We start from the raw sequence: 15108 nt of genomic DNA, 5'->3' as shown, positions 1-15108 counted from the left end.
TCAACGGGGCTAACCCCCGCAGGCATCGAAAAGTATAAATATTGCAGTCGCATGCTTGCGAGAAAAGCAGACTTTCAAAGTGGGATGGTGTATTTGCAAGGACTTTGTAAATGTTGATATCTACATCGCAATGAAATTTTCAAAATTGCCTTATAGATACAACCTGCATCGATCATTTGTCATTGTAAAAAAAGTATTTGCATACAGAATGAATATTCCTAGGTCGCCTTGATTAAGTATAGCTGGGCATTTTTATAGGTCCAATTTAATGTCAAATGTGTCGTTTGTAGGTCCAATCTGTCATTTTTGTACGTCCAGTCTGATGTCAAATGTCCATAAATATTGTTTAGATTAAAATTAACTCGGCATAGAAATGAACAAATGGAAGCTCGGGAACAACCTTCGCAAGTTCGGCGAGCTTTTCGTTTGAGAAAGGCTTTGAGAAACAATTAGATATTTGATTAGAAAATTCTCTGCCAAGACTACTCAATTTACTTCCAACTCAAAATCTACTATTCGCACACGCCTGGATTTTAGACATAGTAAGTCCCCAGGTTCGCTCTCTCGTTCAATTACTTTTATGACTTTATGGGTTCCGAATTGCTTTTAGAAACCTCGGTGATTTGCAATATTGTCACGTATGACGATTGATAAGGCAACGGAAACTGAAGCAAACATTTAATGGGGTTCTGCCCAAGACACAATAAATAGAGGCTAGCGTCGCAGGCGGCGAAACAGCAGAATCGAACGCTGGGGCCGAGACTGACTCCACTCGCCATGCGGAGTCCCTTATGTGCCCTCGTGGGTTCTTGGAACATTCGACGTAGAACACTCGACGTGTAGAACGTTCGGAACTCGATTAGACGACAATGTTCTCGAACTTACGAGAAGGCCAAGTTGAAAGAATAAATAAAAGGACAGTCCGCCTGGCTGGAATCGAACCTAGCCCTGCCGTGCGACAGTCAAGCGCAATAACCATTCGGCCACACAGGTGGCAATATTCCCTCGGGGGACTTGGTTCAGAAAAAAATGTATGGCAAATTACTAGGCAACTGTGTTGCATACGTGAAGCTTTCTAGCGTCACAAAAGTTTAGGGATACTCTTAGTTTTCAGACGCCTACGTTCACAGCGCTGTTCATCGGGTAGTTTAACGCGTACCATGTCTGCACGGGATAGTTGTCCCTAGAATGAAGCAACACTACCGTTAATATAACTCTGGCAAGCATCCAGAGCCTTCCATACTCTCGTCTTTTTCGGTGCACTCAGGTGGTCAGGCTCCTCCTCGCCTTCTTGCCCACCCATCTGGTCACAAGACCTCCCTAAAAACTAGAGTTCCGTGTTTTCGGATAAACAAAAAAAAATCCAAAAAACACTTGCCGGTAAATGTTCGGTCAATGCGGATTTATCGAAAGAACTCTGAATTTCGGGGTCACAGCGACAAAATAAACAGCAAAAAGACGGAGTTTTACAAGTAAACTTTATAAGAGCACAAGGTCAGTGGCCCCGAGGAGATTTCATTTCAGTTTCCTTTGAAATCTAGAACTACTTACGAAAGGGGCTTGCCTTTTGGCGCATCGAGCTTCCATCGGGACAACGAGTGGCGGTACCCAAACCTTATTTATTTTGTTTTTGAATGTTTTTTTTAAATCTTACGCTTTAAAATAAACTTTGAATTTCAAAGAATTGGGAATCTAGCAAAAATAAACTCCGATAAACCCTTAATCGCCGGCAAAAAATAAACTCTGAAAAACCCCCTCCGAATTTCACGAGAAATAAACGCCGAAAACACAGAATCTTACCAATGACCGATCGGTGTCAAGCCCCTTACTCCTCCTCTCCCACCCGTCAACCAATCCAAGTCCAGCCTTGCAGCCACGCTTTTATCTGGGCTTCATGAAATGCCGAACACCTAGCTAAATGTTTCACATTAATAATTTCTTTTCCAAAAGAAGTTTTGAAAGATCAGATTGGTCCAGCACCTGAAGAATATTTTTACCAATTTTCGTTCGGTAGTTTCTACCACATAGTTGATCAATTATTTTTGGTGACCCCCGTTCAAACTTACAAGTACCTAGAGAACTGAACACTTTGAATGTGTAGGTAGACATTTTATTTGAGTCAATCTGTCGTTTGATAATGGGACTAAAGAAAAGGCTTCATTGCTCCCCACTGAAACTGAATGCACCCAGGGAAGTTGCTTTATATTTCGGTCTTTGTTCGAAAATGTCGAGACTGTCAAGATACAGAAGGCTGTAAATTTGTTTAATTTTGGAGAATTTTTATGGGAATGAATTGGGTCAAATAATGCGCGCCCTTTGCCGGGCAGTCTGTTCTTTATCTAGTGAGGGAAAAGGTTGGACACTACTATTCATCTAACGAGAGATTGACCAGGTATAAAGCGTAATTTCCTAAACGATTATCGTAGTGAGCTTTGGACTGCATCATGGCTAGGACTCTGTTAACCTCCTCGCACGTCGAAGGCGGTTTGCCGGGGAATTGGGCCATCTCTCCCGGCGGCTAGAATCCCCGCAAGAGGGATGACTGGCTTTGCGGACACAGGATACCCATAACTCCGCATGGAGTATTTTCTGCTGCGTTGTCGAAGCTGGCGTAGCTCCCGCTGTGCTGCAGCTCGGCACTTGTGCGGGGGAGACGCCAAACGACCCACTGGAGCAAATAGCCCGGACAGCGTTGGGGGACTCTCGACTATGGCGCACAAGCAGCCGTAAGTCGGTCCTCGCTCGCAACGTTGCTTTTGAACAGGCTTGAATTGCCTTTGTGCAGTTGAGGAGCGGCCCGTAAAGCGGCCTGTTGAAAGGAAACAACTGGAGGCTCCCAAGCGAGATCTGCTGGGCCAGTTGCTTGCAGCTGCCTTCGAAACAATACTTTCAGAGGAACGCTGCCAAAGGAACCTACTTTCACCATGCGGGACATTGATCAACGTGCGAGCCTCCATATGGAGCTTAACGCAAGCCAACAGTGCTGCTCGGCTGCGCTATTTCACGTCCCAGCCGTACCTTTGGGCAGAAACACCATTCAAGTTGTTGGGTGTTCATCAAGAAAAAGGAGGGCGGACAAAGGCCGTATACTGGGTGTTTTGGTGAAGGCTTTCGAAAATTACTAAAGATGGGCTATCAAAAAAAAAAAAAAAAACTTCTCAGGAACTAACTGCCAGCCACGACGGACGTCAAGGATTGCAGAAAACATGCGAATGAGCCGAATAATGAACTAAATTTGACTAATTGACTTTTTAACGAGCAAAAATAAACGTATGATTTATACAGTTGAACTATGGGTGCTTTTGGTGCATTGTGTCGGCGATGGGCGTGGGTGGATCTAAATCCCGAGCGGGAAGCGTTCCCCGGTGTGTCCTCAGGACTGGCGTTTCTTGGCCGCAGTTACTCACTGGACATGGGCGAGAAGTGGTCGACGCTGCAGCTGCTGGAGGGGGAAAAGATCCGCGTGTACGGCCTCCTCACGGAGCCCGGCGAGAAGACGACTGTCTTCAACCTTTTCGGCTCCAAGACCGCCAGGCACGAGTGGCTCCTGGTCAAGATCGACATGCGCAACGTCTTCCGTGAGCCCCCTTTCTCTCATCTCCGACTTCCGCTCTCGCAGTTGAGCCACGTTTCTGTCTAGAAAAATACGCTCTCATTTATTCTCCGGGATCATCCCCAGAGTCTGACTTGCAATGCCACTTGACTCGGATTATAGATTCCCCCGCTGCTACGTCGAGGCACTCCCAGAAGGACATGTGCATTCCCTTTATGCCGTTTGCCTTCCTGGCTGTTACGTCGGAAAACTGCCTCTTTCTTTTAACGCGATAGCGTTAAGGAGCTTGTGTCGCAGAAAAGTCGGCGGCGGCGTTGTGATGGGGAAACCCCGATTGGTCGATAAGGTTGGGACGTAGCAGCCTCGTGACCTTGCGTGTGACGTCACGTGTAATCACACGTTTCACGCGCGACGTCACGTGAGACGTGACGTCACACGTGGAATGAAAGCGATTGAAATGTGACATATAATGTACTTTAGAGGTCGCCGCACATCTCAAATGATTTCACTTTATAAAGAAATTCATTTGCCTGAAAGAAAATTTTTTTAAAGTATTTTAGGCGGGATTCGAATCCTCGACCCTTTGGTTGCGCGCCAGACACGCTACCGACTATAGTAAGCTACAGCTCAAGAAGGTAGGGCGAGGGAAAGGAAGGTTGGGGTGGAGGAAGTAGACGGAATGCTGGAGAGGAGAGGGGGAAACCTCTCTCCAGCATTTTTTCAGCTTCCTCCTCCCCAGCCTTCCTTTCTCTTACGCTACCTTCTTGAGTTGCAATGGACTATCGGCCGCTATCGCATCGCACGCTTGCACGGCGAATGAGAAGGCGATGCGAACGGGTCCCAGTAACGCCATTGCATTCTGCTCTTAAAGGCGAACTTTAAGAGTCCCTCAAGTGTTTCCCCTGCCCCGTCCTAAATGCATTTCTAAGGCCATACTTGACGCTGACAGCGCAGGGAAAACCAATCTCACACCAGACACTCCGGAAGACAAGCACACGCGCTGAACTTACAGCTCTTGTGTATTCGACTACTTCATTTTTCTCTTCAACGTATGGGTTGACTTTTCAGAACGTGATAAGTAGAAGAAGTAGCACGAAATACGAGGAAAATTCTTGTATTTCGTACACACAAGAGTTGTAAGTTGAGCGCGTGTGCTTGTCTTCCTGAGTGTCTGGTATGAGATTGGTTTTCCCTGCGCTGTCACCGTCAAGTATGGTTCACCAACTCGCCCAAGCGTCCATTCTATCAAGTTACATTTCTAAGGCCAACTCTCAGCGCTTTTGTGTCTGAGCCTAGGATCTAGCCTCGATAGCGTGCTGCGTGGAGCGTGCCAAGCGTGCGATGTGAAGCGTGCAGTTGCAAATTGCGGGCAAAGCATGCGCTAGGCTCTTGCTGCGGGGACTCGGTTAGTGCCTAGAGGCAGCATACTACATACACTATAGACCACTTACAACGTAACCGCTTATAGTGCAGGACCGGGTATAACGCGGCTTTTTTAAACCACCGGTTCGCCTCCCATAGAACTCCATGTAATTACATACCGCTTAAAATGCAGGCACGCGAAGGGAAATACCGGTTATAGTGCGGTTTCTGGAACAGCCCGCCGACCACGCCAACCGTCCAACGCAGCGAGCACGCTTCCCTGTGTGGTGTGTTTCGTAAATACCGAACTAAAATAATCATTGAATGCCTTCGAGATAGAGTAATTATCAGATATTTCCCTGTCGTTTATCTTTATATTTTTCACGATATGTTTCCCACGAGAGAGAGAGCGCCAAAATTTCTGAGGGTCGCTTCATAAAAAGCTGTCCATTGTCACATTGAAAAAACGGTATCTTGCATTTTTTATCATCAACCGCAGCTGTCTCTTCTAGGTGTCAAAACCGGCACTTTTACACTTGGTTTTTTACAGCGGAGCTGTTAAGGGCTAGGTTCCTCAGGATTGTGTCTGGTACCAAACAGATGTCGACACAAAACTCTGGACAGCTACCACCATCTATGAGCGACGGCAGCAACCAGAAAACCGTCTTGCGGCCTTGCCCTTAGGTGGCAGCGACCTTTACAGCCTTTCCACTCTGGTTTTCATCAGAGTGGAAGGCTGAATTTTTCCAGGCATCGTCCTAGATGTCGTCCTAACAGTCATCCTTGAGGTCGTCCTAGACGTCGTGCTTGAGGTCGTCCTCGAGGTCGTTCTAGAAGTCGTTCTAGAAGTCGTCTTTGAGAGAGGTCGTCCTACAAGTTGTCCTTTGAGGTCGTCCTAGAAGTCGTCAGAGAGGTTGTCCTTGAGGTTGTCCTAGGCGTCGTCCTAGATGTCGTCTTTGAAATCGTCCTAGACGTCGTCCTTGAGGTCGTCCAAGACGTCGTCCTCTAGGCGTCGTCCTTGAGGTCGTCCAGGAAGTCGTCCTTGAGATAGTCCAAGAAGTCGTCCCACCATAGTACAGCTCCGCTGCTCTTCCTTCTTCACCAGAGTGGAAAGCCTGAAAGTTTTTTGTTTTTTTTTAGGGGCGAAACTTCTTACGGTCTAGTTTTGTCCGTCCGGCGTCCATGCTCACATCGATCTTGCTGGTGCTCGTGATCGTGCTCGTGAGCTCACGTGCTCAGGAGCACGTGCTTAAGTGCTTGTGTAGGGAAAAAAATAAAAAAATTATAAAATAAAAAAGAAAAATTGTTTGCGCAGTCGACAGGATTCAAACCTGTGCAGGGAGACCCCAATGAATTTCTAGTCCATCGCCTTAACCACTCGGCCATGACTGCGGGACGTGTAGGGGGCTCTGAGATGTGGTAGTAACTCAAGAGTTGGGGATGTCATGGATGAAACGTTGCATGTAGCCGCTCAACGTCTATACAGGAGAGGGCGCTGCGGTCAAATGCGTGTATAATGGCGTTAAACTTTGTATGCATTGGCTCAACGTTTATAGACATGAGGGCACTGCGGTCAAATGCTCAAATGCGTATATAACCACGTTCCATACCACACATTCTCTTTCTGACATGGATGGAAACGAACGAAAAGCTCGGCATGCTGCGGCTCAGCGTCTATGCACAGAAGCACCACCAGAGCTTCGCCCCAATCAACATCATTCACCACGTGGAGATGTGGACAATTTGTTTTTACACTTACGCTTAACTCGACGTTATAACTGCAGTATTTCTCTACTTATCCACGGACTCTCCTTGGGTATTGTCCCTTTGCGGAGGGGCACAAATTTGTTGATGCAGGTTAGTGCTAATTGCTTAAAAAAATCTTATTATTAAAAAAAAAAAAGAAGAAAATTAAGAAACATTCTAGTTATACATAAATGTACAAGTCAAAAGCTGTCTCACTTTCAGTCTGTCCTCGTGTGGCTGAGGGTCTTGGTGCTGTCTGGTTTCCAGCAGAGCTTGGTTGTTGATGAGTGATGTTCCTTGTGTTCCTTGATGATGGTCTGGGATGCTCTGCTCCGGGACACCGCCAAAGTCGTTAATCGTTCCCACCAGCGGCTACTTCGGGTCACTGCCGAATGCCTCGTTCATGCCGGATTTTGAAGCTTTGGTTGCACACCGCCAAGCTGATGTTTCACCCGACAGTAGCACCCTTGGGACGTCGCCAAGTGTGCTTCCACCTGGTCAGGTTACCGCCGAACAAGAACCCTTCCTCCCTTTCGCCCACTTCTCCTCGGACCTGCTTCCTCGACGTTTTCCTCTTCTGCTCCATTTCTCTTTTGTAGCACGACACTCCATGTTAACAAATTCATTGTAAGATTGGCCTAGTGAGTCCAGAATGTCCCCGTCCTGTGCCGTGCTAAAATCTCGAAACTCTCTAACAGACGCATGCACGTTTGGGCGCGGAATGGAGGAACACTTTAGCCAAATCATATGATGGCCTGATATTCCCGGTACAATCTCACAAAGATTTCCAGACAGAGTTATTTCCTGGGATACAAAAATATGATCAAGAATTGAACTGACTTGCTTAGTCACTCTAGTGGGTCCGTGTATTATTTGTGTGAGATTGTAAGCAAACGATGTGCCAAGGAGTGCCTCGGAATGACAGCAGTCGGTTGTTGAGCACACGGTATCCCAATCGATGTTTGATAGGTTAAAATCCCCACCGAGATAAATGTTTGAAAAGTGTTCGCTCGCAGAGAAAGCTATCAAGTGCATACACATGTTCGATACTTGCATTCGGTGGCCGATACATGGCACCTACTGTAACAGCTTAGAATATGGTCCTTCCCCGCGACTGTTCCATCTTCTCTCTTGTGCTATTTCTCGTTCCCAGAGTTGCCGCTGTAGCAACAAACGGCGGTGCTGCGTTACTACTAGAGGTGCTGCAAACCCTGAGAAACCACGTGACTCGCGGCAAGCTGCTCAATCGGCCATGTTGTCGGCAAAACATGTGGATCAAAGGGTTGTGTGACTCTGCTCTGATATAGTGCTCTAGCCCCGGCCAACGTCTGCGGTGAAAATACAGGCTGGAGCGTGGTTTGTGTGGCACGATGAAGCCGGTGTAATCTTTGTTTGTGCTCCAAGCGGGACTATGGGATGCCCAGGGTACGTGTGCAGTGCGGACGACTACAAGACGTGGTCCCCTCACGGGCCGTCGTCGAGCTGCCTGCTGGGCCGCCGGGAGGAGTTCCAGGTGCGAGTGCCGCACTCCCTGTGCTACAACGGACGCGACTACGTGCGCCCGGTGTCCCTCGTCAACTGTCCCTGCGAGAGGAGCGACTTCGAGTGGTGAGTCCCTCTCGCCTCGTCCCAGGCAGAAGCTCTCTTCGCTTTTCTACGTCCTTGGCCGACCACGAGACGTGGACAAGTGTGTTACTGTGCGCAATAGCAACTCTCGTTTCTTCACACCTTGTGGCAAAAAGCTGCATATGCTCGAATCTCGTTAATTCAAACTCGAAGGGTGCTGAAAATTTGTTTGTATAAAGCAAAGTTCGAATTACCGGGAGTTTCCTCTTACAGAGAGACATAGGATGGAACCTGCATGTTAGCTTGAATTAATGAGATTCGACTGTATTTTTCGCACGTCCCATTAATTTTGTTGCTGTGGGATTCAACTGCGCGTGGCATTAGCGGAGAACCGCAGTTGTGCTGGTATGCGGGTGCGCACGAAGCCACGGTCGCGAATGGAATCGTATCCCGTTTCCACAGACTGGAGCTGGGTACGACCGGTAACCCAATCGATATTCATGCAGAACATGAACGAGCGTCGTAACGAGCGTTCTAGGGAACGTCGTGAACTAGTGACGTCCTGGGAGCATTACGGACGTTGAGCTTCTATATAAAGGTTATAGATAAAGTCAGAGCCCCCAGCGGGGACCGAACCTGGGTTGGTACGGTGGTAGTCGGATCTGCTGAGCTACTAGCGCAGCTGGTGCGGATTAGGAACTTTTTTTAATCTAAATGCAAAGGTGACAGCAACAGCGGCCTGTTTCGCGTGAAAATAATAAATAAATAAATAACGAAGAAAGTAATTCAGATAAGGTAAATAAACGTAAAATAATATAAATATATGACAATTAAGTAATTAAATAAAAATAAAATAAATGTAAAAAAAATTACCGAGTGAATAAAAAAAGATAATAAAATGGAAAATAAATGACAATAAAAGAAAATTAAAATTACAAAAAAGAAGAAAAAAAAAATGGGTAGTAAAGAGATTATCTAGCACAAACGTCACACAGAGTGCATGTGGTCTGTGCTCCCTGGCCTTTGTCGGCATAATCGAGCCTGTATTGTATTTCTAAATCTTGGAGCAAAATATTTCTTCAGCTTAACTGAAGAAAAATATGATGTTGCATATTTTTGCGTTTATTACTCGCTCCTGCAAATAATCCACACCCCAACTTACTGCTCTCAGTAAAAGCGAAGAATACCTCACGTATTACACGCACAATTAACTTCGCAAACCAACACCCAGATCTTATTGAAATCCTACCTCTACTTTGTAACTATTCACTTTTCACTGCAGTCATTGCAGCTATCGTCCGAGTCACCTTCGCTGCCACAGACAGCGTCATCTGTACCATCTAAGCAGTTGCTGACGCAGCCATTTTTTAAACCTCCACATCATCTCGTTTGTGAATGTCGTGGTCATGCCGTATCTCTCTCGATGGTGTTTGCAGTGCTGTGATTGCTGGGCCAATTGCGCCAAACTGCACCAAGGGGCTAACCCTGCTTCATCATGCTACATTTTGCCAAAATATGGGTAATCTGCACCAAGCCTGTGCCAGAAACCCAATTTCGGTCGCCTTTCAAAACGAAACTAAACTGAGTACCGTAATTGAGCTTGCCTGTGTTATGTGGCGCATGCGGCCGCCCGACACAAAATACCCTGCATCAATTGTCCATCCGGTCTTGCATGGTTTTCCCGCCGTCTCACGTTTCACGCTCTCGTCGTCTCGTGGGTCTCGTCTCGCGTCTTTTTTTAAAATATTTTCAACAACAGATGTGGGTGTGTGCGGACGGTCCGATGCTAGCGTGCCGGGTACCGGTCATGCCGTCATGCTGTGAAACGAAACCATGTTTTTGCGCTGTGGAAGTTACCTTATGAGCTGAAGCACTCGCTCCTGAAAGCAGTGGCCATGGGAAAACTATATTTAGTCCGTGCCTTCCAATCACCGTGATTGCACGACGTCGGGTGTTGCCGTCCCCACGTCACTGTAGATATGGCACTTTCTAAAATGAAACTAAGTACTGCCGCATGTTCATCAACATTCCTCTTCTTGTTCAAATCATACGTTACTATAAAAATCCCTCTTTAACGCAATGACTTCTGTGTCGAAGTATTGATTACCTAGGTTTCTCTCGGTGGGCTTTGTTTCGAGAGGGACCCCGGTACGTGAAAAATTTGCCACGAAAAACGTTGGTGAAGAGAAGTGAGCTAAAGCAAAAAAGGCAATGTTACATGCTGAACCCGCACAGCGCACTTGTTTGTGTCGAGTTCAGTCGTTGCACAAAGTGCTCAAAAAACTTTTTGACCCTGGCTTGCAATGCCTTGCATCGATGCGCCCAGGATTTTTGTGTTTGTGTGTGTGTGTTTAGCTTGTAAGTACCTTGTTTGCCGGCCTGGCAAGCACGCGCGCTGGACTGTTTTTTGTCGTATGCTTGACAGTTACATTTTGCATACAGTTTTGGGAATCGGTTGGTGACGGAGCGGAGTGGCATGGTTTCGGTTTCGATCGAACAGCCATTGTCTCCGCTCGCGCAACGAAGCATGCGCAACTACAAGCCTGCCGAAGTTGCCCTCACGTGCATGCGAACATGATAGCACGACAGAGTCACCAGCCTGTATGCTTGCAATCCATTGTTTCACGTTTGCTTACTTTTGACGAAAATCTGGCACGTCGGGAACCAGTAAAACGGCGGCAAGTGGTTTTTCGGAATTGCTCGGCAATGCCTACAGCACTGTACACTTGTGGGATGTCTCAGTAGTAAAAGCACAAGCAGCGAGTTCTGTCACAACTAGTCACATCAAAACACAGCACAAAGTGCCTTTCGTTTGTACAGCATTTAAACCAAATATTTTTCTTTTCTAAGAATATCTGCTCCAAATGCCACTTTTGCTGCTCCTAAACATTATCTTGGCTGCTCCAAAAGCCACTTTTCCTGATCCAAAACACTTTTTTTTTGTTGCTCGCTTCGCAAAGGGTAGGGTGTGTGGTGCGGCGGCTCGCATTTTGCGAGCGGCCACAACGACAGGACGTGATCATGATGGTGCAGTGGTGATCGAGTGGATCCCGGCCCACATGGGCAGTGAAGTGTCGGTGAACGGTAATCCCAACCACGAGACAGCCAACGTCGCAGCGCGAGGACTCACCAACCGGGCGGCGACAAACGGGACAGTCTCACGTGGTGGAGAGTGGTTTAGTACGAAGGACCGCATGATGACTACGTATAACGAAATAGTGGTATAGGTTAGGAAGGAGAGCTCCCCCTCATTCCGAGCTAAAACGTGAGGAGGCTGTGATTTTTAGACAATTACAGACAGGGTCGCTATTAACACCGGTGCTAGCTAAACACATCTATCCAGAACGCGGACGACACGTGTGGACTTTGCAAGAAGGCGAGGGCCACCGCGCCGCACCTGTTGTGGGACTGTGAACTCAACCCAAGAGAGGCAAGCGAGAAGACTACGATTCCCCCGCAGTTCGAAAACGCGGCGCGGAGCTGTGAATTAGAGGTTCAGCGTAGGGCCGTCCGGCTGATCACAACCGCTCTAGATAGGCAACGGGCAAGGGATGATGGGGGAGGTGAGGGAGCTCGCGGAGGTCCCATGGGCTCCCCCCTCTCGGCCCCGGATAGAAAAGGGGCGCGCCCGGGGCCGAGGGCTGGTGGGAGGGGAATAGCCGAGGGGGTCGTACTGCATGGCGCGTAGTCACCACCACCTGCGTGTGGAGGGGCTACCACCAACTGCTGGTTCCAAATAAAAGTTGTTCACCACCACCAAAGGCCACATTAGCTGCTCTAAAACACTGTTTTGGCTGCTGCGAAAGGTGCTCCAAAATGGTTTAGGCCAATCACATCACTGTGTTTGAGCTTTCCTCTCCTCGACAAACTTTGCGAGCGTGTTTTCGAGTTTGGGGGTTTGCAGCAGTCTTGGGACCGTAAAATGATCTGCGGTCGCGGCTTCCAAAGTGTAGGCTCTCCTTCTCCCTCCATTCTCGCACGCACAACTTGCCAATGTCGTAGTTCTCGCTTCCCAGTCCGATCTCTTCGGCAATAGCTTTTTGCTTTTACTGGGCTGTAAATGACTTCCACCTAGCGCAACATGTGGTGAATGGTTGGGAGCAAACGAGATGACGAGGTTGACGTGATCTGACTGGATCTAACGACATTCGCTGCGGTTCAGCACTCCTCTTCCTCGCCAATTCCTCTCTCACATATGAACCACACATGGCCATCGGGTGATACATAGTTGCTTCTACCAACTCAGTGGCACCAGGTTCTGCTCATGATTGCGGCAGCTCACTGCGCCTGCTGCCTTTTATGTTGTCGTGTAACAAAAATGAATTCTATCAAACTCGGTCTCCATCGTGCAGGTGGATATCAGCGCTCTAACGATGTGTGTAACTTCTTTCAGTTTGAGAGATGTGTTTTGCATCGATAGAAGTTCTTGAGGATTTTGACTGCGATTCCTTTGTGCATGCCCGTGGGAAGGTTTTGTGGACCACAACCTCGCAATATGTTGGGGACTGTTCTCTGTGTGCATCGGAACCAACATTGAACCTTGAGGTTGTCTATGCTGTTTCATTAATAGGTATCGTGACCAACGTTGGACCAACTATATGCGACTTTCCAGGGGCACTCTGCACAACTGCCCAAGTCATCCGATTTGAAGCGAACGAAACTTCACTTTGATCAAGTCCATTCGCTGGTGCAACAAAGGGCCGAAATAGGTACATTGTTTGAGCTGTTCGGTGGTTTTCGGAAATCTAAGAAAACCGCTTGTAAGTTCGTGTTACTGCAAAGTTCAGGACGTAATCCAACAGGGGCACGCCGGTAAACGAAAGTCCCCGTAGAAGGCTTCTGTAGCGATTCACGCTGCAAAGCCCCATCTTGGTCTCGGCAATGCCACACACTTTCATTTGCTCAGCGGATCGGCTCGTCCTCTTGTCATGGTCCTTTGTCCACCCATCAGGGTCTGGCATGTCTCGCCGATCTGGCTTTCACGTTGCTCTCGTTCCACCTACCTGACGGAGCGGCTCCAGTTCTCTGGCATGCACAGCTGGCACATCGCACAGCGCGTCCCCTCCTCGAGTTTTGTCTGGTAAAACTTTCCTGACACACAACAGACTGTGACGAGCCGATCGCAGTCCGCTGTCTGCTCCTCGGAACCTCGCGGCCTCGCAGCCTCTGCCTCACCAGCCTCGGCCTCACCAGCCTCGTTTTCACTTTGCTCGCGTAAACCATACTGGACAGGAGTGAACGCAATGCTACGGTCCACATACTACATAACCAACCACCCAATTCGCACGTGACAGGGTTAGTGTACCCCACAGGGTGCAGATATCGTACAAACTTTTTATGGCCGGGCATCAAAAATGTTGAGTGATGCCCCTCCCCAGTATTGGGAAGATACTTTTAAAAAGTAATTCGTTACAGTTACAGTTACTTTCAGAAAAAAGTAGCAAAGTTACCGTTACAGTTACCGCAACAAAAGAGTAACTCGTTACAGTTACTTTTAAAAAGTAAAGTAACCACGTTGGTTTTCAGTTACTTTTCTATAACATAAAAAAAAAGAATGACAAACTAGAAAATGCCCTTCACCAAGTTTTATTGGATAAAATTAAAAAGTAGACTTTTTACTTCATATTGTAACTTAGCAGAAGTTGCTTCTCAAAATTAGTGTTTGAAAATTTCCACGCCAGAGTACTGGCGCTAATCAAAATACGAAACATGCGCAGTGCCCTCCGCGTGTATTGTTGTTTCACAGTTGAATCACCGAATTAAAAAGTGTTTTCAAAGAAAAAAAGAAAAACCACAACGTAGATAGTGCTTCAAGATACCGTAATATCCCGAGTCATCGCCCACCCCCCCCTACCGCCTGAAATTCATTAAAAAAGTGGGGTGGGCCATGTCTCGGTGGGTGAGCACAAACACTTGAAAAAAAAACGGAAAAAACCGCCTATTTTTCTCTGCGTATCTAACGCTGATGCACAAGAGATACATCAAACTCAAAACTCGATTTAGTTTCGTTGTTTTATAGAAAAAAATGCTCACGAAAGAATATTTTACTATAGGGTGATTTCAGATAAGATCGACCAAAGGGTGGCTGGTCGACATTTTTAAATCAACTGATGTTTTTATATGACATTGTCTAGTGTCTGGTATAAACGAATCCACGCTTAGTTTTGACCAGAAAAAAATTTGGAGACAAGAAAAATCGTAAGGCAGGGAGAGGTGGACAGTTGCAATAACGCGCACTGATGGAGGGGGCAAGTTTGAAAGTGAATAATTAAAACAATAAAATTAGGAGAATTTTAAAACTTTTTACAAACAAACTATGGGTACAACTTGCTTGTAATATAAGGTAATAATATTTATTAAAAATTTATTTAGTTTTCTAAAAATTGCCAAACATGCCTGCTCGAACGACAAATGGCAAACTTTGGAAATCTGTATCTCATGAAATAATTTAATCATTATTACATAACTTGCAGACATTATTTTACTAATATATGGCTATTATTGAAAAAATAAATAAGGTATCTGAGTGACACAATAGTTACAATATATTTAGGCAAACATGGGAAAAAAATCAAACAAAGAAAAATTCCAATGCGAATAAAAAAAAAAACACCACCTTCGATTTTTTTAAAATTTGGGTACCCTGTTATACTCTATTTCGGCATTCATTTCTATTAAAAACATGTTGCATCATTGCACTGTGAAAGAAGAAACAACTCCCCAAAGTAGGGTCCTTTTTCAAAGCCTACACTTAGCAGTGTCCTATACAAGAAGTGACTCTGAGTTCCAGTTTCATGAAACTTGCACAAATCTTTTATATACATTTATTCAGATGAGGTCATTGATAAAAAGAGCGATCGGTCTCACAGTAAAAGGGAGGA

The 15108-nt window shown here is 46.6% G+C and overlaps 1 protein-coding gene across 1 annotated transcript in view; it reads left to right on the top strand.

Moving 5' to 3' along the window:
* Window positions 1-15108, top strand: part of LOC8025626 (sortilin-related receptor) — a 286962-nt gene that overhangs the window by 61605 nt on the left and 210249 nt on the right. Inside the window, exons 12-13 of the mRNA XM_029971324.3 lie at window positions 3400-3578; window positions 8086-8269. Of these exons, the coding sequence (XP_029827184.2) occupies window positions 3400-3578; window positions 8086-8269 (363 nt within the window). The remainder of the gene's footprint in view (window positions 1-3399; window positions 3579-8085; window positions 8270-15108) is intronic.

Source organism: Ixodes scapularis, unplaced genomic scaffold (genome assembly GCF_016920785.2).
Source record: "Ixodes scapularis isolate PalLabHiFi unplaced genomic scaffold, ASM1692078v2 PGA_scaffold0__279_contigs__length_252992795, whole genome shotgun sequence".
Taxonomy (NCBI): domain Eukaryota; kingdom Metazoa; phylum Arthropoda; class Arachnida; order Ixodida; family Ixodidae; genus Ixodes; species Ixodes scapularis.
Note: the sequence above shows the minus strand (reverse complement) of the source record. Positions and strands in the feature narration are given on the sequence as shown.